The sequence below is a fragment of the Schistocerca americana genome, chromosome X (genome assembly GCF_021461395.2).
Source record: "Schistocerca americana isolate TAMUIC-IGC-003095 chromosome X, iqSchAmer2.1, whole genome shotgun sequence".
Classification (NCBI taxonomy): domain Eukaryota; kingdom Metazoa; phylum Arthropoda; class Insecta; order Orthoptera; family Acrididae; genus Schistocerca; species Schistocerca americana.
Window position 1 is genome coordinate 781149005 of NC_060130.1, and position 26374 is coordinate 781175378.

Here is a 26374-nt window from a genome sequence, read left to right on the forward strand (position 1 = left end):
GGACTTGGCTAGTTAATGAATACTTAAATACCACTTAAAGTTCTGCAGATTGTGTATTACCCAATCTACAATATGTAATGGACAAAAGCTAGAAATTGTGGTTTTTCTTAATTTCTATCAGCAAATTAAACTATATGGTTCACTTCATACCAAATCAACATCATTAACATCATTTCAGATCATTCAACTGTAATTGACAGAAAATTATAATTAGTTAGAAAACTAGGTGACATTGACATACTGTCATAAATTACAGCAAAATTTATAATTTCATTCTTGTGATTGCATTATTACATTCCCACTTAAATGTTTGGAGAAATATCTATGTTATAATTAAACCAATAATTAATTAGCAAAATTTTTAAGTTTCAACTTACCTACAAATAGACTTTCTGAAAACATTAGTCATCTGATGTATTTAAAGTGCCTTGGGCACTTTATGTATCATGTCAATAATGAAAAACCAATTAGAACAGTAATTAACTTTTTCATTAATGATTCTTGAACATTCAGATGTAAACACTATGATTTTCACTCATTCTGAGGCTGTGAAATCATCATACAGAACTTTAACCTAAAATTCCTTATTGGCATTTTGTACTGCACCTCAATTAATATTAGAAATAAAATCCAATGTGAGATTAAGATGTAATTAATGATTTTATGAAAGGTATCATTATTGTAACCTCATATCCAAGTTTTGACACAAAAGTCGAAAGAATAATATTTAGAAATGTATTCAGAATCAATCATCATTTATTATCTTTAAACCATACTAACAGTTTGTTGTAAATCATTAACTTTTCATTATAAATCTGAATGTAATTGTTTTTGACAAAAGACCAGACAACATGCACTGTTGAGAGAGAGTATATATTGAGTGGTGCGAAGCACTAAGTCGGACGCAGTTTGGCCAATGTAATGATGCAAAGTCTGTAACAGTTGCTGTTTTGTCAGTCATGTTGGTAGAAGGCAGTTTGTGGGTGAACATATTGGCAAATCCTTACAGAAAATACATCCACTGTTAAAAGGATTCATCAGTGTGTTCAAAAATATTATTTTAACATCGAAGTTTTCATCACATCAAAAATCCAGGCAAATCTGCAATATACATCCCCTTATGGACTTTATTGAGGGAGGAAATTTAACAGTTCAGAGCTAATATTCCACTGCAAAAACTACACCACTCTCATACTATGATGAATCTCTCATAATGAGAAGTATTTCAGCCAGAACTGCAGTTGGAGCAACATTAGAACATGCACGCACATGCACCTCCATCCGCACATGCACAAATGGCCACTGCAAAACTGTGGTCAGCAGCGCAAACTTGACCACCAAGTTGAAGAGCATTGTATGCAATAAAACAGTTGCTCCACAATCTCTGCCACCCTCATATTAATTCTTTATTAGGTTTGCTCTATAATAATGTTTATCTGCCTCTCATTTCCCCCCCCCCCCTCCCCCCTCCTCCAATACCCACCTACCTTTTCTGTTCTTTTGAATACAAGAGTTGGTGGTGCAGATTCAGCTTTCAATGTAGGCTTCACAGTTGAGACAGGGTCTTTCACAGTTGATTTTGGTGAAGCATGTGGCTTAGACACCTGAAATAGGAAAAAAAAAGAGTGCAAAACTTCATAAGAGAGGTGTTACTTCATTACAAGCTGTACCTATGAAGAGAGAGTGAAACAGAAACAGCACGATTTCTTGTATAGACAGAAGCACAGTTTAAGGTGATCATCATACTGGTTCTTACGGCCTACAACAATAACTTTCTCACAAACCATTTCACCACATTAATGTGTGCCAAGAGGGATCAGAAGAAACATAGTAGGTTTAAGAGATTAGTGTTGGTAAAACTGGCAAGGTATCCATGAACATAAGTGACAAAGAGAAATAATAAAAAAATCATCTCGTATGCGTGATCCAGGCTAAACGCATTCAAACATGTGAGACTATGTGTACTTGCTGCACAACACACACACACACACACACACACACACACACACACACACACACCAGATTAAGATCAAAGGCTTGTCTGGGGGCCCAGAGGAGGAAATTACTCAGGGAACAGAGGAAAAAGGAAGGGAAAGAATGGCTTCTTAAAAACAAGTGGAGGGAATTAAAGGGACTAGAACCTAAGACCCCCAGGAAAAAACACACTCACATTGAAGGGGACACGCAGACCCCCCACAACGTCAAAGACAGGTAGTAAGCGGATAAGGGAGGAATCAAAGACTCTCTCCTCCCTGGATAAGCGAGTCCAGAAAAAACTGAGGCAAGAAATAGGGAAACAGACCAACAGACCAATAGTACTGCAGTCTCAGCTTTTAGGATGGCAGTTATCCAGGAAGGTTAACCACTGGTGGCCATCACCTCGCAGCAGGAGGAATTAGTAAAAATGGCCCTCTTTAAAAATACTGGGGGGGGGGGGGGGGGGGGGAGGAGGACACTGTGGCACAGGTCCCAACTTCAGGAGGGTCTATCTAGATTGTGGTTCACTAATTTTTGTCTGTGAGGGGGTGCACACACTAGAATGGCTCAAGGACAAGGTGCCCATGAGCTTCTTAAGACCGCAAAGGTATCATTATGGGTATCTAAGATCCTTAAGGAAGTCTCTCCCAAGACTTTTCGGTAAAATAGGGGCCCACAACCCAAAAGTCTCAACAGAAGATTGGAGAGTGATTAACCAGAAGGTTGCTCTGGAAGGGCGAACCCTGGTGGTGGAGGTTGGTGAGAAGTCCCTGAAGGCGATGCGGGAGCAGGACCTGAAACTGTTTTTAGGGTTCTTGCAGGTCACCGTCAGAGTTCTCAAGACCTCAAATATGGCAGTATGACAGAGCCTGGAGGTGCTGCAGATTAATCTGCAGCACAGTAAAGGGGCCACTGCTGCCCTGAGCCACTGCCTGAGGAGACAGGAAGTGGACGTGGCCCTGATACAAGAACCCTATTTATACAAAGGGGGTGTATCGGGCCTTGGTGGCACTGGAGGTAAGCTGATCTATGCTAGGAATCCAAGAAACTCCAGAGCATGCAATTAGGTAAGAAATGGCATTTCTTTCATGACAATAATGGATTTCTGCTCTAGGGATTTAGTGACCATTAAAATGCAGCAATGTGAGGACGGCATCACGAGGGAAATTCTTTTGGCCTCAGCATACCTTCCTTACAAAGATAGCTCTCCTCCTCCCTTGGAGGTGAGGAGACTGGTAGAGACTTGCCATCGGCAAGGTGATCGACTGCTGGTGGGATGCGACGCCAATGCCCACAACCTAGTGTGGGCCAGCAAGGACACCAACATTAGAGGTGAGTACCTTCTTGAATTTCTTTTAGCTAACAACTTAGAGGTCCTGAATAAGGGCAATTAACCTACATTCAGGAACAGCAGAAGGGAAGAAGTAATTGACATAACCTTTGGTTCCATGACGATGGGTAGCTATGTCAAACAATGGTATGTGGTGTTAGAGCCATCCTGATCGGACCACATGTACATCAAATTCAAGGTTGAAATGGGAAATAGGAATCCCAGGAAAACAGACTGGGAGACATATAGGACGGACCTTGACTTAGGCTTATCAGAAATTAAAACTTCGATAAGGAAACCAGTAGAATTTGAGGAAGTAGCTGTGGCTGTTACCTCCGCCATAGTGACCTCATATCATGACAACTACACAATCACCAGGAAGTGCATAGATAGTAGTGTTCCTTGGTGGAATAACAAACTGGAAACGCAAAGAAAACAGGTACGGAGACTGTTTAATATTGCGAGACATGAAGGACAATGGGCTAAATATCGTGAGGCCCTTGTCAATTACAATCTTGCAATAAGACAAGCAAAGGAGGCAACCTGGAAGACAGTCTGTGAGGAAGTGGAGGGCACGGCTGCACAAGGCAGACTTCAAAAGATTCTCACTAGAGTACTAACCAATCCAGGAGGTACGTTGAGGAAGGAGGATGAGGAATATACAAAGACAGCACAAGAGATGCTGAAATTGCTCCTCCAAACTCACTTTCCTCAATATGCTCTGCCGGACAACACAAACCAGTATGTGACCCCCAGAGAGACAACGGTTCTCATAAGAGAGGACTGGGAATCGTCCAAGGGGTGTGTGAACTTCAACAAAATCTATTGGGGGGTGGGAAATTCCAACTGTTCAAGTCACCTGGCCCAGATGGAATTTTTCCAGCTCTCCTGCAACAAAGGTTGTCTTCATTCCAAAGCCAAAGAGTTGATCACACGAAGGCCAAGGATATGAGACCAATCAGTCTGTCTCCTCCATTCTTCAAACATTGGAAAAACTGGTTAATGTATTCGCTGGGGAGAGGAGGCTAAGTAGGGTCCCTCTACATCCAAACCAACACGCATACCAACCAAGTAAATCATGCGAGACAGCTCTCCACCAACTTGTTGGGAAGGTGGAAAAAGCACTTCATTTCCAAGAAATAGCTCTCTGCATCCTCCTGGATATCGAGGCGGCCTTCAGTAACACGATCTTCGATTCCATGTTAAGGGCAGCAGATGTGCATGACCTGGGGACCACTATATGTAGGTGGACCAGGGCCATGCTTAGTGGAAGGAAGGTAGAGGCTACCATGGTGAATGAAAAGTGGTAATTAAGGGCACTAGAGGCTGCCCACAAGTAGTAGTTTTGTCTCCTCTACTGTGGAATCTAGTGGTGAATGAACTCATTGAGGAACTAAATTCCAGACAATGCTTCTGCCAAGGATACACAGATGATCTTGTCATAGTAATACTTAGCAAATTCACTGACACAGTCAGCAATATGGCACAAGGAGGGTTCGACATTGTGCAAAAATGGTGCATTAAACAGTATCAGAGTTAATCCTAAGAGGACTGTTGTGGTGCCATTTACGAAGAGACACATTCAGCACGCAAGTTGGAATTTAAAGCTCTTTGATGAAACTCTACCTGTGAAGGGGATAGTGAAATAACTAGGGGTAACCTTGGATGAGAAGCTAACTTGCACCCATCACATTAAGAGCATATGCTCCAAGGCAAAAAGTACTCTAGTGACTACTAGAAGGGCTTGTGGCAAAAACTGAGGCCTAAGCCCCAGGGGTATGCACTGGATATACATCACAATGTTTAGACCTACGACTTCTTGTGGGGCCGTAGTGTGGTGGAAGAAGGTAGAACAGCGGGTTGCGGCTAAGGAGCTTCCTAAGTTGCAGAGATTGACCCGCTTAGCCATAATGGGCGGAATTAGTAGCACACCAACCGCTGAAATAGAAGCCATGCTGGATATGCCTCCACTTCACCTTTGGGTCAAGATGGAGGCAGCAGCTGGGACACAAAGACTTAAAACTGGTGAAAACTGTTTCTCATTCGGATATCCAGAATGACACACTAACATAGTGAGTGAGGTAAATATAGCAATGGCTGGGGAAATGCCTGGCAACTATATAATAACTCCCAACTGCTTCTACAAGCCTTAAAGCATAATAATTGGAAGTAGGGAGCAGTGGGAAAACACAGTTCGACACCGTATGGGGGACATCGTTTGGTTCACCAATGGGTCGAAAACAGACCAAGGCATTGGGACAGGGTTGTACGGGGTTCAGCCAAGACTGGAGAGCATCATATCTCTAGGGAAACTGGCCTCTGTGTTCCAAGCTGAAATTACTGCAATCAATGTGAGGAGGAGAATATGCATAGGTGCTACAATGGCCGTAGCATCTACATCTATTCAGACAGCCAGGCAGCCCTGAAATCATTGGCAGCTCCTGCAACAAGATCTGAGATTGTTGCAGATTGCCACAGGGCTCTGGTGGAGCTAGGGGGAAGCAATAGGGTGAACCTAGTGTGGGTCCCTAGCCACTCACTCAGGGATCTGTGGCAATGAACAAGTCGGTAGATTGGCTAGGATGGGGGGGGGGGGGGGGGGGCAACAACTCCATTTATTGGACCAGAACCTGTCCTGACAATCACCAAGGCTATGATCAAAGTAGAACTACGGAAGTGGCTTAGGAGACAGCATGTAGGATATTGGACCAAGGTCCAGAAACAAAAACATTGTAAGGTAATGATGCCCAAGCCATGTTTTAAAAGAAGCTCTGTAATCCTGGGATTGAACAGGAAAGAGATCAAACTCACGACTCAACTGATGACTGGCCATGGGAATTTCAAAATACATCAACACACAATGAGTATAACGGAAGAGGACCCTAAATGTAGGATCTGTGATGAGAGTGAAGAAACTGCATCACACCTAATCTTCGAATGCATGGCATTGGAGAGTAAAAGATACAGAATCTTCGAGACAACTAGACCTGAAGAAATTATGTCTAACAAAAAACTGGTACAGGGACTCCTTGCACTATTTAAGGGCACTGGTTGGCTTTACTAGATATACAGGGAGCAATACCGCACAATAAACCTAGTTTCAGTGCGGGCAGTGGCGGGTCAGACCTAAGCGGTTTTAGCTCCCCTGTTAAAATCAATCAAATATAAAAAACATCATACCTAGCAACTATGCAGGTTGAATGGTGCAATCGATGGGCACTGTACCATTTAAGAAGTGTATGTATCACTATCAATCCATTCTGTAAAAACCACACATCAATAGCACTTCCCATTTCTGCAATATTTGTGGTGCAAGTTTTAGGTGACTGATCCTGTATATGTAGGTTTTTGTACATCTACTATTAAGTAAGAAAATTGTTAGTAACAGACTGTAGTAGAGATGTGAGGTTTTATTAAGTTCTTCCTTCCAATAATTGATTTTGTTAATAAAATAAAATAAAGTCTTGTCACAAAATAAGATAGGGGATGATGTGGGGAAGCAGGCGAGTGCTGTGAATGTTGGCCTTTCCTCGTTGCTGGACTAAGATTGAGACAGCAGAGCCAAGCATATGCCTTGAGCTGCTAACAAAGAGATTGCACCATATATTATTTAAAATTAAATCTTTAAATATTGTTTCAAAACTTGGTCAGATTATGTAAAACTATGAAAAAGTCAAATATTGTGAACCTCAAATGGTTTGCTAATTACTTCCTTTGAAAATCTACTTTTTCTAAAATCCTAAGAGGCATGTAAAATTACATGCTAGAAAGTTCTGCTTTTGGAATTACGTGGTACAAGTTTTCAGGAAGCTACCTCTTACTTTTTGAATTATTCCACTTTTTTCAAAATTTCAGAAATGTTTGGAATTAGGTTCAGTTTATCATAAAAACCTACCTACCTACTTTCTAAACTATTAAGAGAAACCCAATTTTTATCAGTAAAATTTGTTAAACGAGTTAGATTAAGTAACCTTTGTTATTACGCTACAAAGACAAGATAACAGCACTGCACCAAGATTCAAGACAACATTTTAATTTTATCTAGGCACAGAAATTAAAACAGAGAGATCAGAGGCCACCATCTACATTTGGTTCCATTTGAAAAATTCTGAAGTTAAAAATTTAAGACTTATCAAGCTAAGGATTCTAAAGATCATAGAGAAAGTAGAGATTTACTTAGAGAACTTCAACTAACAATGATATAAATAATTTTGCAATCATAAAGTGTGCTGACTGGGTGCTGCTGCAAAAACTGCAAGTGATTTTGGGATGTGTGCTTTGTTTGCTGTCCGCATCAAAAAATAAAAGAGCCACGTGTCTGTACCAGGAAGGCTCTTTGATCACTGTCGGTCACACAGAAAGGTACTAAGCTCCCTTCCAGAATGTGTCGCAATTTTGTTTGTGTCAATGGCTGCTTAAGCCTCAGATGGATTTAAAAATGACTGACATTAACATGTGAAATCCAGGCTGGAATAATGACAGTATTATGAAAGGCTAGATTGCTATTCACTATATAGTTGAGATGTTGAGTCACAGACAAGTATAACAAAAACAGACTGCTTAACAAGTGAGATTTTGGCCAAAAGGCTTTCTAGTGGAACCCCCCCCCCCCCCCCCCCACACACACACACACACACACACACACAAGCACAACTCACACGTACATATGAGAGTGAGTGAGTGTGTGTGTGTGTGTGTGTGTGTGTGTGTGTGTGTGTGTGTGTGTGTGTGTGAGGGGGGTGCACGCATTTTGTATAGAAGGCCTTTTTGCCGAAAGCTCAACTGCTTAGCAGTCTCTTATTGAGCCTGTCTGTGATGCAACATCTCCACTATATGGTGAATAGCAGCCTATCATTTTCATATTACTGGCATCATTGGGTTTCGGCTGAATGATATGTTGTGTGTATCTTGTGAAACTGTGAACTCAATTGGATTAAGAATTTATCTGTGTTTCATTCTTTGTGTGCCGCCCACTATATTACAGCATGCCATGTGCTCAGTATCTGAGATTTTTCTCCACTTTTAAGACAAGCAAGTTCCTTTACATAATTAGGAACGAAGAGCAGAAATCGTCTCTGAACTGGGTCAGGTTCTGAGTATGGTAGAACAAGCTTTAATGTTTCATACTTGTTACTTGTGGGTGCGAACTTTGTTCAGTTAAACAACAGTAGTCCTTCATTGATCATCGCAATTCCTGACTCCTCTGCATTATTCTAATCGAGTTAGAACGATTTATTTCTGTTTCGGCGAGCTGAATTGTGTACTGAAGACTACAAAACAATATGTTCTCCATCACTTTCTGCCTTTTTGCCCAAACTTTTCAGGCCCCTGCAAGAGGCTGTGGTATCAAAAATTCATGGAATACGACCAAATGTTACAATGTTAAAAAAAGGGTAAACTAAAAATCAACAAACCTGGATAAATTTTGACCACTGCCCCACAAACGGGGATGGGGAGGGGATAATTCCTCCTTTTATGGTGTGTGTGGCCCCTTTACATCAAAATATTGGAACAACAACAATTCTTTATGCTGCTCTAGTTTATGCGAGGCAGTTGCACACACCTACTAATGTACATAGCAAGTACTGTAAACAGAAACACATTCAATTTGTGACACTGGAAACTAGCCCTCCAATACGTCTGTTAGATTATCAAACATTTCTGAGAAAGAATAAAAACCAATTTCTGTTGTTATCGCTGAGTCCTTGTTGTACATCTCTGTAAATCGACAGAGATTAATACTTCTATTTATATTTATGTAATGCTGCATACTATTTTTCAGCTGAAAACTGGGAATTCGAACCAAAAATCTTACTTTATGTTGATCACTATATTTTCAGAAGTGTAAAACTTATACTTACAGCTCTGTTAATTGTTTTCAAGCAGTCTGTACAGTACCATATTGATCTTGGGTCTTCCATATCAGCTTCACCAACAGGTGGCTGGTGGCACTCTTGATGGTATAATGAATGGCACTCTGTGCATTCAATGAGGCGATTCCTAGGAGCCACATCCATTCCTCTGCAAGGAGAGCAAACTTGTTTGAGGCTACATGAACAATTAATGTAACGACAACCTCTTAGTATGTCAAGATATCTGAAGCAATTGGTAAACTGCTCATCTGGAATTAAGGTACGTTACAACAGACAATCATACACAAACATACATAAATAACAATAAAGTTGAAGACTTTAGAGCTCATTGAGCTGACAGTAAATTAGCAGCAACTGTATTAATTACAACTCTCCACATAACAAATACAGCTGTTAATGTACATGTATGAAAGAGTGAGAGTTCTACATACAAAACGGTAGTTTTCAAAGGAAAGATACAGTGAAAAAATAATCCACCAATGTACTGCAGGCTGCTGGTGTCCAAACAGCACAATACGAGTATTTTGATGATCAATCTGTTGGCATCATCAGTTGAGCTGATGAACTAACCATCTGATAACTCAGTGGCCATTTATATTCTCACCATCCACCCTCCTAGTGATCTAACTCCAGTCCATTCTCAGAGACTTATAGATTGCCACAGCATTTGGTGTTCTGATCACAGTTCACTCCCTGCAGCATATGTCTGTGCGGTGGCAACACCAGCTCCATCAATATGAAGAATCAGTTCCCTATGTTTGCTGAAAGATTCGTTCATTGACCTTATTACACCTAGTACTGGGTACCAAGCTTCACTGAGATTGTAGCTAGCGATTGATTAGTTTAGTTTGTATTGTAAATTCCACGATGACATAGTCCCAGCACATGTTAGAGCAAAGACTCTAATGCTGCTGGACTTCATACCATTTACTTGCAAAAGACAATGTCATACAACCACTTACCTGTTGGGCTACATGAAACAAGTGTGTCATCAATGTTCTCAGTACCGTTTTGACAGTGCACATAATCTGTCTGACATATGATTTGCCACACCGACAGGGAATTTAACACACTTCGGTCTTCCAAAGTGCAAGATGATTTTTCACATACCCCAGTAATGCTTGTGTCTCAACAGGTGAGCAAAACCCAATCTTAATCACATTTTTTCTGATACTGTCCCAGTGTACAATACAAATGCAATGTCAACACCTCGTTCACATTCCTCCACTGTTTTGAAGTACAGTGCTCCAGGTCAGGTAACACACATTTAAGATTTTCAGTAAACCAGTTCTCTGCACTGGATGGTGGCTGCTCTGAGCATGCACTTATGTCAGTGAGTTTTCAGTATATGCTGTGACCCAATATTCCACTCACCTTCCTCTTCTCCAAGACAACCAGAAAGAAATGAAGTCAAGATGTGTGAGGAATCTTCCATATGGTGACATTCTGTTAAGGAAAGAAGCAGGTCCGTTTCAGGCAAGCAGATGCTAGTGCTTCATCTCCAAAGTGCTGCATGCACAAGTTGGTCACAACCAATGATACTGGTCTGACCCTTTGCGACCCCTTTCATCTGCCCATAGTGTGTTCTATCAGAGAGAAAATCTAGGTCAGGACATACCTGAAAAGATTGGGAGTATCTATTTCAAATTAACTGTAAGAGGATGTTATACCCCTTTACATCTCATGGTGATTGTTCAGCTGTTGTCCAACATCCACTGAGTTGCATATGTGATGGGGGCATTTGTCCACATAGGAGCTAAAAACATATCCATGAGGGATTCTTCAAGTACAAAGAGGTGTACCAGTATCAATGATGATGGGGTGAAATGGAACACCTTTGTGGGCCTTGAGAATTCTGTAGTGTCTTAATGTAGCAGGTGTACAGGTACACAGTTATTTTATAATCTTTGAGGCAGGTCTGTGCATTCGAGAAAAAGCCAAGAGAACAGATCCTCTGGAAACATCACATTAAGGCTGTATTCTACCCATTTCCTAAGACATGAGCATTACTGCAAAGAGTCAAGGATAAGCCTGCACTTCATAAGAACAGGTTGTAACAAATCTCCTGCCAATGTGGCAAATTGTATATTAGACACACAATACACACTACGCCAAGAACATTAATGGCATGGAATATGACACCACAGTCCTGGTCCAACATAATGTCCCTGGGAATGCATCACCTATTTTTACTGAGAAACAAACCAAGAACCAGCTAATCAACTCTGATACTGGCTACAATTTTAACAAGGCTTGGCAACTCATGCCTGGTTGATTAGAGCAAAAAACGAGACTTCCAGCAAACATAGGGAAATGCCGATTGATAGACCCACTGATGCCACCATGCCAACACACGCTCCACAAAACAACTGACAGCGATGCTGCAGCGATCGATATGCTGGTGTGCCTGTGAGGGCAGGCAGCAGACAAAACACTGGGAAGGACAGACAGAAGTTGAGTATACAAGTGACCCCTGCACAACAAGAGGATTGGTTCATTAGCAATCATGGTAACGGTGACATGATCAGTTATTACAATTGTGTGTTCCTTGGACACCAACAGTCTGCATCACGCCCATTGATTATTTTGTTACCAAATACTCTGGCAGAACTTGAAAAACGGGATGAAACAATGTCTGTGCTCTTATTTATGTAAAACAAAAGCAATTTAATTTATTGTGTCATTTGTCAAACATTTATGATATTACGTATAAGTAAATGATTGAAATGAACTGCTGAGTGAAAAGTGCACTGATAAATTAGTACCACAAAAGTGAAAGCAATGACAGGATTCTGAATGTCTTTCACAACTCAATGACATAAAACTAACCCCATATGATTTTGGATAACATCTCTGAACCATATGTTACATATTTTCAACATGTATTAAGGAATCCAGCAGAAGTTATTTCAAAATTCTAAACACACAACATTAGCGATAGACTAAAATGGAAGAATAGATCAGAACATTAGCAATGGTACAGAAGCTCATACAGAGGAAGGGAATGTACTGTGTGTTCAAAGGAGCTGTACTGGCACTGGCCTTGAGCAATTTAAGGAAACTATGATGGAACTGCATTTTGAATGTCAGACTGGGATTTAAATCCCAGTAGTTTTATCCTGTCAAGCAATCTTACCTTGTGCCACTGGCCATTCTTCAAATTTTGGGTATCTTCAAAATATTTAGACAGCTTTGTTTCTTTGAACAATAATGTTAAGTGAGAAATAAGCAATGGAATACTAGCATCTTTTGTTTGCAAAACAGTAGGACTGGAAGTTTTACATTAAAACTGAAGGTTAATATATGAACAATATCCTTTGTTTCAGTATTGACATTGGTTAGTGGCAACACCACCACCAGAGCCAGCCGCAAATTCAGTATAGCTATCTGTAAAATGGTCATGTAAATGTTATCACAGAGCAAACTTTCTGTGTAAATTGCGCATTTAAAAAAAAATTATGTTATTTGTCATCAATCCCAAGATGTACAATATGTACCGGGATAACAGTGCTGTAACTCCTTGACACTTTAAACCAACTAACATGGAGTCAGTAAACTAACACAACAGATCATACCGATTGCCTTTTTCTCAGCTAAAAAAAGAGGCTGCCTCAACTTTATTTTTGTAATTTTTTATGTGTATGGTAACGGAAGATCAGAACTCAAATATCACTCGCGCCAAGCAATTCAATTCAACTGTCAAAAATTTTTGAGAAAATTAACTTTGAAGTTTTCCAAGCTTCTTTAATGCCATACAATAAGGTCAACTTTTCAAAAGGCAGTGTGGCTCTATGGTAGAGTTCTCATCTACTATGTGAGTGATCTGGGTTCGATTACCAGCCAATGCAAATTCTTAAACAAAGGTCAGGTTCTAAGAGCATTTTGGTGATGTGTAAAATACAAGGTGATTATAATTACAGTTATAACTTTCAACATACTGTAGAAATAATTACACTGGTCAGAATGACGTCAAATTGCAACGGAATATTATCAGAGAAGGTGTACAACGTATGGCAGAAGGGGGTGGGGGTGGGGGGGGGTGGGGGGGGGGGGAGAGAGAGAGGAGGAAAATTATATATATATATATATATATATATATATATATATATGACAATTTATCAATAGATGCCGCTGTACGTGTCAGAATATGTAAATGAAAACACCTGTCATGCGCACGACCATTGAAGTTGGTATAAACATGCCTGGTACACGACTTTTCCTCCTTTCGTGCCTGCGACGTTGACCATGACTGTCTCAATGCAAGATTGCGCTCTGCTTATAAAGCTGTATTACAAGAACAATTACTGTGCACACATCACTCTGCAGAAGTGCTGGACACTGAAGGGTTTGGAACACTGTGTTGGTCCCATGACTGCTGTGGGTCTGGAGAAAATGATTTGGAAATTCGAAAAGATGCGTTATTTTGGTGTGCAACATGGTAGATGGAGGAAAAGAATTGATTCAACGTCAGGACAAGTAGTGGCCACAGCAATGCAGGGGCAGACGAGTGGTGGTGTGCAAACATGTAGTGCTTGACAATTGCCCAAACATTGGACATACCCATGAGCATGGTGCGTAAAATCCTATGAAACATCCTTCTTTGCTATCCATTCAAAATTACCCATGTGTACGAGTTGCTTCCTGTTGACCTGCCAGCAAGAGGGACCTTTGCTTTAGAATTTCTTGCTCCCATGAAAGTTGACAATGATTGGCCGTGGAAGATTTTGTGGGCAGATGAAGCCCACTTCCATCTGAAAGGATATGTCAATACACAAAATTGTCGAATATGGCAACGGAAATTCCACATACAAATCAACCAGTTACATTTCATTCTGAAAAGGTCACTCTGTGGTGTGGTTTTACAGCGTCATTTATCATAGAGCAATATTTTTTCGAAGAGACAGGTGCTGCCAGTCCTGTCACCTGTACCGTAACTGGTAAACGCTAAGAGTGTCTTTTGCACAACCATGTCATTCCAGCTCTCCAACAGCGTGGATGGGATCATTTTTATGAAAGATGGCACACCTCCGCACTTTGCAAATCCAGTTAAGCAGCTGCTGGCACTGCCATTTCGAAAATGCTAAAATTATCAGCCACCATTTCCCTACAGCTTGGCTGTCCCAATCACCTGATCTTAATCTGTGTGACTTCTGGCTGTGAGGGTATCTGAAAGATGATGTGTTCAGTGTTCAGATTGCAAACTTAGCTGCATATTGAAGGCACACATTGAACAACACATTCTGAATGTGACCCCGGAAACACTTCGTTCAGTTCTGGAACATGGTGTTTCTCGATTTCAACTTATTGCAGAAAATGGTGGACAGCATATTGAACATGATTTGCACCAGTCACATGGAAATTAATAACCAGATTTGATTCTGATTGATGCTTTTCATGCAGTTTTTGGCCTCAGAACAATTGAAAACCAATTGTTTCCATCCAATATGATACAACCTTGCTGTGGTGGATGGGCTTACGTAACTAACAGTATCATGCCTGTACACACATGCACACTGAATAGTACAGTTTAACGACAAACGTACACCTTAGGCACTGTTGTATGATTCATTTGTCATTGACCACTATTAAATTATGATACCTACAGTGCCATCTATTGCTACATTTTGTAATTACTTATTTTTATCCTGCCACTTCTCTGATAATATTCTGTTGCAATTTGAAGTCATTCTGACCAGTGGTGCTATATCTACAGCAGTCTGAAATTTTAACTTTAATTGTAATCACCCTGTACATAAAGATGGAAAAAAATCAGTAACTCTTGAGACTGGTAACAACTGGATGGAGTCATTTCAGTCATTGTTTTCTTCTTTTTTCCATTCATTTTGTTACCTAGATCATTTAAATATAAAATTCATCAAATATACGCTGCTTAACACATACTGAATTGCCATTTTGTGAAAAATGATCATCTTATTTCTAATTACATACCTCACACAAAACTGCAGTTTCCATTACAAATATAAATCAATCTTTTCTAAGATTGTTAACAAAGATCATTTAAATTTAAAAAATTGCAAATTAATTTTTTCATCTGCACAGAAATGCTCATGAAACAAGCAACTTTACTTATAAATTTGCTCGTAGAATATGCAACTTCATTTAAAAACTTGCATTGGTCAGGAACTGAACCCAGGCTCCCCACATGGCAGGCAAGTGCTCTACCTGTGCAGCCTGTCAAGAAATCAGCCAACCAAATTTCAATTGCTTCTTTCACTACCGAGTCTCAGAAAGTTGAAGTCAAGGCTAAAATTTCAATGTTATCGTACACCGTAGTGTGTCCAGTGTCAATACAGTGCTCTGTCACCGCCAATTTATTAGGTTGTAAGAGCCCAGTGTGCCTGCAGTGCTCTGTGCATCTCTCGCGGACTGTATGTGTCATCTGCGCGATGTATGAATGGCCATACTCACAGGTGACCTTGTAAACCCCAGGCTTCCAAACACCAAATCATCTTTTATGGTACCTAGGAGTGCTGCTGTCTTTGGTGGAGGGTGAAAAATCACTTTCACTTTGTGTTTGCTGACGATCCATCCTATTTTTGTCGACAGGCTTCCCACGTGTGGCAGAAAAGCCATGGATTTAAAACTTTCCGTGTCTTTGTCTGCATTCCTTATACTGACTGTTGCTTTAATTTTTAGTGCCGTATGTATGTGCTGTGGAGAGTACCCATTGGCTTCAAAAACTCTTCTCAAGTGTAGAAGCTTGTCCTCCAGACTGCTCTCATCTGTGTACCAGAGATCTGAACACTCATCATCTGTGAAGGATGGTGGCAGTTGTTTGTACATGAAGTATAATACCGCCTGTGTCAGTTTCCCATATACTGCATGTCCCAAAGTGCCATCATCTTTGCATCATACCAAAACATCCAAAGATGGAAAGCACCCAATTTTTCTTGATTTCCGTTGTGAACTGAATTTGTCTATGGATGGAATTCAGTTTCATTTTCTGCAGCCAAAAATTCAACAACAGCATTTGCTTGTAACAATTGTCTAGCATAGATGCAATTTTTCTAGTTCACTATGCTCAGCCATCTGTCTGAATATTTTGAAACCTTGCAGATGTGTTGAAGAAACATCAAATTTGAAGCATGTGATGTTACTTATGCAAGTGATGTTCTGTCTGAGCTCCCATGCAATGAATCCACAAATCCAACTTGTGGATTTCATCATCTTCATATGATGAATTTTAATGGCTGAAATCAATTCCAAGTTACTCATCCCAGAGTTCACCTGTGCTACCAAGTTTCTTTATGTGCCAAATGAAAACATGCTTTCATAGAACAATATTTAGTGTATCTAAAACTCACAAAAGAATTCGACAGTAACAACTGACGTCACGTGTTTCTGTTAACTATATTTGGATGTCATTCAAAAGGTTAAGTCTTGCAGGTGTACACAACCTACAACAACATCAGTTCACAGATATCTGCCCTTATCTCTCCACCAGTTCGATAGAGACGAGGTCAATAACAAACAACATGTAAACATACACTAAATAATTGAATTAATCTGCCTAAATGCTAGCCTTTCTTTAATTTAAAGATCTTTTCCTGCTTGGTATCAGCGTGTACCACATTTGCCCACTTATACAACAAGACTTTTTCCCAGACTTGTTCTAAAAATACAATGTAGTCTTATATTCACAGATTGAACTATTGCCATTAAGGTTAATATTTTCTACTTTGTTTAATAGAATACACAGTGGTTGTTTTAGCTTCACAGATGAAGCTTTGGCTATTGAGGTCACATCCAGACTTATTTTGAAGAATTCGGAAGGGCAGGATGGGCAAATGATACTCGTGTCCGAACACGCTGAAGCTTTCCCGATACACCAAAGTGCTTGATACGGTATCTATGTTGCTCGGACAGTCAAAGAACATTTAACTTGCACAGCGCTAGTGCCATAGATATGCGATGAACAATGAACTAGTCACTACAAAATCTATTGTTCTGACTAAAATTTGACAATTTTGTAAAACCCAGGAGGAAATAGCACTAAATTCTATCATCTTACAAACTCTTTTTGGAACAGGTTTGTAATAAAAATTCTCATCATGTATTGGTACCATGTACACACATTAATGCTGCTTTTCAAGTAAAGCTAACATTCAAAAGTGCAAATGTTGTCTTTCAAAAAACATTACTTTACTCTGAACCGAGATCAATATTTTACTTGACTGTGAGAGTCTGACAATTTACTAAGTGGGTTGCAAATGCCAAATTTGGTCACTGTTCACGTATTAGAATATCGGGTAAAAACATAACCAACTTTTAATCAGCTTTAGATCATGGTGGTGACATCCAGATGAAACAAGAAGGAAAATTAATCCTGAATGAAATGCCTGACAAATAAATTAAATCTTATAAAACGAACTGTAATTATTGCGATAATAATTTTATGGCACCAAGAACTGTTATGGGGATGGTAAAAACAGACACCAGTAGACCATGGGACGAGCGAAAGTTCGAGAATTCGACTGAATCTTGATTACAATCCTTTCTTTACATAATTGTTGCTGTTGTTACATATGACTTGCAACACAGAAGATATTTCAGTCAGTGTGTCAGCTGCTCAAGCACAGCGTTACGGAAAGGTAGGAAGGGGAACACTGATACCAACTTAGCTGAGAACTAGATGAGTGCGGAGAGGGGAGTCTTGAGCGGGCAGCAAGTTATGTCTGTTGCCAACCATTGGAATCTATACTGTGTACTTTGGCTTTTTAGGAACATCTACCATAATTAAACTGCTGTTTGCCTGAATCCACTTGTAGTCGCAATTGAATTGACTTTAAAATTCGACAAATACTCAACAACAGTATTCATTTCTGCGGGAGATGGTAAAAATCTAGATAGGGGCCAATGGTGTACTTACATGTTTTGTGCTGCAGTTTTGTTGATGCTCACCTTGACATATGACGGGAACATAATTTAGACAATCAACAAATGGCATCAATTTAGAATAGGTATAATGTTAACTTCTTAGGCACATACTTCATACCAATAAAACACTTTATAATTTTGATTGGTCCAAATTGTGAAAAATAACTTTTCCTCGAAAAGCCTCTTAAAAAACTGATGGTGGTCTTATAATCAAGGTTCCCCTGTACGCAGGTAAACATGGTATATTTATTTTAAGAGATGCATTAGTATCATTAATTTCTTTTTGCATTTACATTAGTATTTTGGATGTATACTAATATGGTAGCAACAATACTTCAACAATCCACTATTATTTCTATCATATATTTCCATATATTAATTTTAATACTGCAAAACAATTTTCTTATTAATACATGATACAATTTTGGTATTAGAAAAATGGGTATGTCCCCCTTGAAACCTATCAGCCTGTTATGGTCATTATTTGCTACAGATCCTCATAGATGATGGCAGTGATCCATTTTGTGCTTGCGTTTCTTGAGATTAGCAACCCTTACATGTTACTTCTCCAATGTGCATTTTTATCTTTACTGTCGCTTGTAAGTTGTATGCTTTTAGTTGTCTGTCTTCACCAAATGCTCTCATGTGTGTAACGTTCATGAATAAAAGCTAATTTTGTATGTTTCAAGGTTATGCACAATTATTTACGTGGATAGACCAATAGGTCACATAACTGGTGACCCTGCCTAAGAATTTTCTTGCTTTCACATGAATGGCATTTTTGACAAATTGCGGAAATATGCACAAATGTAATGAATTACAGCAACAGGCTATTCTCTGCCATTGTTGACAAGGTTAACTAGCTACAGGATGATACACAGATTTTGGAGCTTGCTCTCTCGACAATTCTGAACATGAACCATGTCCAGTGCAACAAAAATGATGTTAATTCTGCGCACACACACACACACACACACACACACACACACACACACACACATATCAGAGCACAGTGTACATATATGCAGAGACAGTTCTGAAGTTTGGCTTAGTACTTCTATCGCAGGTCAGGTAAGTAGTTGCAGTTTGCAACCATACGTAACAATGAGTTCTACAACAGTGCCACAATCACAGTTCGAAGCAATGATTCATTCGTCTGTCAGATACAGCAGTTCATTCAAGGCATGCCTGCATTTACGGGCCCTGTCATTTATTCCCACCCAACTGCGAACATGGTTCATGGTAATGGAGTACATATTTTGGCAACAACATGTAATTAACGACCTCAAGAAATTTACTTTGGTGATAAGCAATTTGACCAACAAACTGCAGCTATGGTATCTGACAGAGCATCCGCTGCCAGACAGAGCTTACAAGAAGCTGACAAATGACCTCAGAATTGGGCAAGAAATGTGGTGACAAGACTTCATCCAAATTCTGGTGATATCTACGCAATCTAGTAGACAGCTCCACAGTTTCTAGTTATCTGTCATCATATGTTTCGTAGCAGTAACTAATGATGCAAGTGCAAACAGCGTCGGCAATATGCCACAGTAAATCCCTCAACAAATTGCTGCATGTTACTGGTAGAGTGTATGCAACACTTCCTATGACAACAGTAGCTCACTAGCCGGCAGAAACCGACAGATGTCTACAGATGTCTCCTGAGGAGACAACGCCATACTGTGACGTGGGCATGACAACACCCAATGAGTGTTTCTGAGGATATGTGAAGTTCACAAAGTACAGTGGAGGCCCTCTTACCGCAAATGTGCACGAAGCAGCAAAACAGGGCACCAATACCCGAACCTGCGACCAGTTCCATCAGGCATCATCATCATGAAAACGACAACATCAGAACAATGACAGCAGGTTATGCTGCTATCACAAACTTTTTGGCCAACATGCTATAAAGTGTACTTCACTGTGCAATTACTCAAACAGCCAGTGTTCCACAGTAGCAGTGCGGTATCTGGAAGCAAAGTTTGCCCTATCTGTGGGATATTATACAAAACTGACAATGCATACACCTCTGAGGAACACATCTGCAACTCAATCAAAAAAATGTATTTCCAGGATATCTAACAACAACGCCACCACACCATCTGACACAAAGGTATGTAACCGGATCAATGTCGATCAAGGCATTCCTTCCAGGTGTTCCACACTATAGCATTCTTAGTTATCTGTCTTCACTGAATGCTGTTGTATTTTTAATGTTCGTGAATAAAAGTTAATTTTGTACATTCAAAGGTTACATGCACACAGTAATCCCAGAATACAGATTCAGATGGATTGTATGGTACCCATGGAATTAGCAATTTCATGCTGCTGTAAAAATGGAATTCACTTTGTACCAATTCAGGTTGGGTCAAAGAGTTTGTTGCTACATTTCGCAACTGACTTCACTTTGATAATCCACAATGAAATTATATTACGAGCACCTAATAGGATGTTTTCTTATTTTTTTGAGAGAGAGAGAGAGAGAGAGAGAGAGAGAGAGAGAGAGAGATAGAGAGATAGAGATAGAGATAGATAGAGACTGCAGATTTCTAGACTTGCGCTATTGGGTGGGGAATTGTAGGACGCCCCTAGATAGGTCAGGCGTGCACTACACAAAGGAAGCGGCTACTCGGGTAGCAGAGTACTTGTGACATGCACAGGGTTTTTTTTTTTTAGGCTAGGCAGTAGTGAGAGGTGTCCTGATGAACACTCACTAGTCGACGTGCAGGCAGGGAAATCAGGACGTGCTCAGTGTAAAGACACTTCACCTATCAAGATAATAGCAATAAATTATCAGAGTGTTCGGAATAAAGTTCCTGAATTTACTGCCCTTCAGGAAGCGTGTGGCGAGCAAATTATTCTCGGGACTGAGACCAGCTGAACCCTGAGATAGGAAGTTCCGAAATATTTAGTGAGGGTTGGAACGTGTATCGGAAAGACAGATTAGACACCATAGGAGGCTGTCTCTTCATTGCAGTTGACAAAAATATAGTGTCTATTGAGGTCGAAGTAGAGTGTGATTGTGAAGTTATCTGGACACGTTTAACAGGGCTAGGAGAAATAAAATTAATTGTTGGGTGTCATTACTGGCCACCACGTTCCACCGTGACAGTTCTAGAATCATTCAAAGGGAGTCTACACTCTGTATCGCAGAAGTACCCGGATCATGCTATATTAGTTGGAGGCGACTTCAATCTATCTAGTATAGACTGGGATGTCTATGGATTCATTACAGGTGGTACAGACAAGCCGTCGTGTGAATTACTTTTGAAAACATTATCCGAAAACTGTCTTGAGCAGCTAAATGGAAATATTTTAGATCTGGTAGCCACGAACAGACCAGACTTCATCGACGGTGTCAGTGTTCAGACAGGGATTAGTGATCATGATGTTACAACTATGGTTACGAAAGTTAAAAAGTCGGTCAAGAAGGCTAGGAGAGTATTCTAACTAGAAAGAGCAGATAAGCAGTTCTTAGCATCCCATTTAGTAAATGAATCGACTTCATTTACTTCCGGTACGATGGACGTGGAAGAATTATCGGCAAATTTTAAACACATTGTAAATCACGCATTGGACAACTATGTGCCGAAAAAGTGGGTTACAAATGAAAAAGACCCACTGTGGTTTAACAGCGCAATTCGGAGAATGCCCAGGAAGCAAAGACAGTTGTGCTCGCGGTACAAGAAAGATCGGGAGAATGAGGACAGGCAAAAGTTGTTAGAGATTCGTGTTGCTGTAAAAAGAGCAATGCGCAAAACATACAACCACTACCACCGTCATACCTTAGCAAAATATCTTGCTGAGAACCCAAGGAAATTCTGGTCTTACGCAAAATCGGTAAGCGGGTCGAAGGCTTCCATCCAGTCACTCACTGATCAGTCTGGCCTGGCAACGGAAGACAGCAAAACGAAAGCAGAAATTTTAAATTTAGCATTTGAGAAATCTTTCACGCAGGAGGCTTGTACAAACATACCGCCATTTGAGTCTCATACAGATTCCGGTATGGAGGACATGGTGATAGACATCCCTGGTGTTGTGAAGCAGCTGAATGGGTTGAAAATAAATAAATCACCAGGTCCTGATGGGATTCAAATTCGGTTTTACAGAGAGTACTCTGGTGCATTGGCGCCTTACTTAGCTAGCATTTATCGCTAATCTCTTGCCCAATGTAAAGTCCCAAGCGACTGGAAAAAAGCGCAGGTGACACCTGTATATAAGAAGGGTAGAAGGACGGATCCTCAAAATTACAGACCAATATCCTTAACATCAGTTTGTTGCAGGATTCTGGAACGTATTCTCAGTTAAAGGATATCAGACAGATGCCATATTCCTTGACTTCCAGAAAGCGTTTGACTCGGTGCCCCACTGGAGGCTCCTAACTAAGGTACAAGCATATGGGATTGGTTCCCAAGTATGTGAGTAGCTCGAAGACTAAGTAATAGAATCCAGTACATTGTCCTCGATGGTGAGTGTTCATCGGAGGTGAGGTTATCATCTGGAGTGCCCCAGCGAAGTGTGGTAGGTCCGCTGTTGTTTTCTATCTACATAAATGATCTTTTGGATAGGGTGGATAGCAATGTGCAGCTGTTTGCTGATGATGCTGTGGCGCACGGGAAGGTGTCGTCGTTGAGTGACTGTAGGATGATACAAGATGACTTGGACAGGATTTGTGATTGGTGTAAAGAATGGCAGCTAACTCTAAATAGATAAATGCAAATTAATGCAGATGAATAGGAAAAAGAATCCCGTAATGTTTGAATACTCCATCAGTAGTGTAGCGCTTGACACAGTCACGTCGATTAAGATGTGGTTCATCTGTAAAACACTAACACGACTTATTCTTGAGTACTGCTCGAGCATTTGGGATCCCTATCTGGTCGGATTGAGGGAGGACGTAGAAGCAATTCAGAGGTGGGCTGCTAGATTTGTTACTGGTAGGTTTGATCATTACGCGAGTGTTACAGAAATGCTTCAGGAACTGGGGTGGGAATCTCTGGAGGAAAGGAGGCGTTCTTTTCGTGAATCGCTACTGAGGAAATTTAGAGAACCAGCATTTGAGGCTGACTGCAGTACAATTTCACTGCCGCCAACTTATATTTTGTGGAAAGACTATAAACATAAGAGAGATTAGGGGTCGTACAGAGGCATATGGGCAGTCATTTTTCCCTTGTTCTGTTTGGGAGTGGAACAGGGAGAGAAGATGCTAGTTGTGGTATGTGGTACCCTCTGCCACACACCATATGGTGGATTGCGGAGTATGTATGTAGATGTAGATTCATGCCTTTGAGCTCCTTAGAAGTGAATGATCTCCTCCTTCCAATGCTGCTCTCATTGCGACGACTGTGTAGGATTCACACCAGGAGCCTGAGCTGGCACATTTCAATGCAGTATAAAATTCAATACTGGAATTATTTGTACCCACTTTGAGACCTTTTCTATCATCTTCTACAGTGAAAATATCAACTTCTGCGGCAACATAAGGACATCAATATAACCACCAATAATTCAATCTCTATGGGCCTGTTTATTTTCACAATGAAAGATATGGAGTATTTTACTGCCCTCTTGAAAATACACCATCACACATATTGCATCATTGGTAGATACCCTGTTCAGAGAAGTTTCCCCAATGATAATTGGGCATCTCTTCTTTCCAAAGCAGAACAGCTACATGGTCAAATTTCAAGCAGAACTGGGCATCAATCTTTGAACATAACAATCTACCTCAATCTTTAAACGTAACAATCCACTGATTTATAATCGATGTCATAGACTATTGCAACGAGGTATATAATTGGCTTATGACATTGAATAAACCAACTTCTCAAACCCTTTTGTACAAAATATTTAATATTTTGATCCTTTAGTGGCTGCAGCAATGCAAGATCATTGACAGGATGTGGTTCATTTTGTTGCACTACGGGTCATCAGTGATCATCATAAGCTTTGGCAGCTTTTGTCTGACCCTTATGGTTAGCAAACCTGTGGGCAGATATTGCTTTCACACGAATTATGGAAAGTAAAAGCTGTCGACTACCTGGTTACCTGTGAGTTCAATCTTCCCCCAACCTGCCAACAACCATCCACTGCTGTTTGTCCATTAAATGATATGTCAGTGCCATCTCACTAAGTTGTCTGTCTCCATTTTCTTATCTCATCTTCGTATCATTTGCTACCCTAATTTCAAACATGTAATTGAATATTAAGCATATTAGTGGATCGCAGAACTTCACGTGTTAAGTTTTATACTGCACTATAGTAGCAATGTCACACTCATTGTGTGCCAATCACTTTCCTTTCTTGAGTTATTGTTCTTATTCCGACTTTAACCTATAAACCGTTATAATCCACAGTTGACCAGTGACTGAGGAAAATTAAGTGTGAAGACATGTACATCACACAATGAAAAGGCACCCATTTTAAATACGGCTATGTTAATAAGTGATACTTACCACAAAACATGGAGACGAGGATCATCTGTAATGGTTTCATGCATACTGTGAACACATTCATTATGTTCATTCTGCATGTCATATGCCTTAGCAATCAGGTCAAAACTTAGAAGACTATTTCATTTTAACATATGGATCACTATCATGTGTTTAAACCTGAATGAACATAATGAAAAATCTGTTCTAACTGATTCTTTATACATACAGCAAGTGACAAATGTAACATTTTCCCCACATCTGTAACATTACTCCGTATCAAGCACCGAATCACAAGGAAGTAAATGCAGACATCAACCATCCCCTGATTCTGTGTCCTTTAAAACAGACAAGGGGGCAAGAGAGAGAGGAGGGGGGTAGGGGGCGAGAGGAGGGGGGTAGGGGGCGAGAGGGGGGGGGGTAAGGGGGGGGGGGGGGGTAAGGGGGCGAGAGGGGGGGGGTTAGGGGGCGAGAGGGGGGGGGGGGTTAGGGGGCGAGAGGAGGGGGGTTAGGGGGCGAGAGGGGGGGGGGGGGTTAGGGGGCGAGAGGGGGGGGGGGGGGTTAGGGGGCGAGAGGAGGGGGGTTAGGGGGCGAGAGGAGGGGGGTTAGGGGGCGAGAGGAGGGGGGTTAGAGGGCGAGAGGGGGGGTAGGGGGGTAGGGGGCGAGAGGAGGGGGGGTAGGGGGCGAGAGGAGGGGGGGGGGGGGTAGGGGGCGAGAGGAGGGGGGGGGGGTAGGGGGCGAGAGGGGGGGTAGGGGGCGAGAGGGGGGGGGGGTAGGGGGCGAAAGGTGGGGGGTAGGGGGCGAGAGGGGGGGGGGGGTAGGGGCGAGGGTAGGGGGGGGGGGTAGGGGGCGAGAGGCGGGGAAGAGAGAGAGGTAGGCGGGGAAGAGAGAGAGGTAGGCGGGGAAGAGAGAGAGGTAGGCGGGGAAGAGAGAGAGGTAGGCGGGGAAGAGAGAGAGGTAGGCGGGGAAGAGAGAGAGGTAGGCGGGGAAGAGAGAGAGGTAGGCGGGGAAGAGAGAGAGGTAGGCGGGGAAGAGAGAGAGGTAGGCGGGGAAGAGAGAGAGGTAGGCGGGGAAGAGAGAGAGGTAGGCGGGGAAGAGAGAGAGGTAGGCGGGGAAGAGAGAGAGGTAGGCGGGGAAGAGAGAGAGGTAGGCGGGGAAGAGAGAGAGGTAGGCGGGGAAGAGAGAGAGGTAGGCGGGGAAGAGAGAGAGGTTCAAAAATGGTTCAAATGGCTCTGAGCACTATGGGACTCAACAGCTGTGGTCATTAGTCCCCTAGAACTTAGAACTAGTTAAACCTAACTAACCTAAGGACATCACAAACATCCATGCCCGAGGCAGGATTCGAACCTGCGACCGGAGCGGTCTTGCGGTTCCAGACTGCAGCGCCTTTAACCGCACGGCCACTTCGGCCGGCGAAAGAGAGAGAGGTAGGGGGGGAAGAGAGAGAGGTAGGGGGGGGAAGAGAGAGAGGTAGGGGGGGAAGAGAGAGAGGTAGGGGGGGGAAGAGAGAGAGGTAGGGGGGGGAAGAGAGAGAGGTAGGGGGGGGAAGAGAGAGAGGTAGGGGGGGGAAGAGAGAGAGGTAGGGGGGGAAGAGAGAGAGGTAGGGGGGGGAAGAGAGAGAGGTAGGGGGGGAAGAGAGAGAGGTAGGGGGGGGAAGAGAGAGAGGTAGGGGGGGAAGAGAGAGAGGTAGGGGGGGGAAGAGAGAGAGGTAGGGGGGGAAGAGAGAGAGGTAGGGGGGGAAGAGAGAGAGGTAGGGGGGGAAGAGAGAGAGGTAGGGGGGGAAGAGAGAGAGGTAGGGGGGGAAGAGAGAGGTAGGGGGGAAGAGAGAGGTAGGGGGGAAGAGAGAGGTAGGGGGTGAAGAG

At 41.7% G+C, this 26374-nt stretch overlaps 1 protein-coding gene across 5 annotated transcripts in view; it reads right to left on the reverse strand.

Annotated features, from left to right (window-relative positions):
* LOC124555183 (integrator complex subunit 12-like) overlaps nt 1-26374 on the reverse strand; it is an 84579-nt gene that overhangs the window by 14812 nt on the left and 43393 nt on the right. For all 5 annotated transcript variants that reach the window (XM_047129022.1, XM_047129020.1, XM_047129019.1 and 2 more), the window contains exons 4-5: nt 9169-9328; nt 1488-1604 (exon numbers count right to left, since the gene is read on the reverse strand). In XM_047129022.1, coding sequence (XP_046984978.1) covers nt 1488-1604; nt 9169-9328 — 277 coding nt within the window. The remainder of the gene's footprint in view (nt 1-1487; nt 1605-9168; nt 9329-26374) is intronic.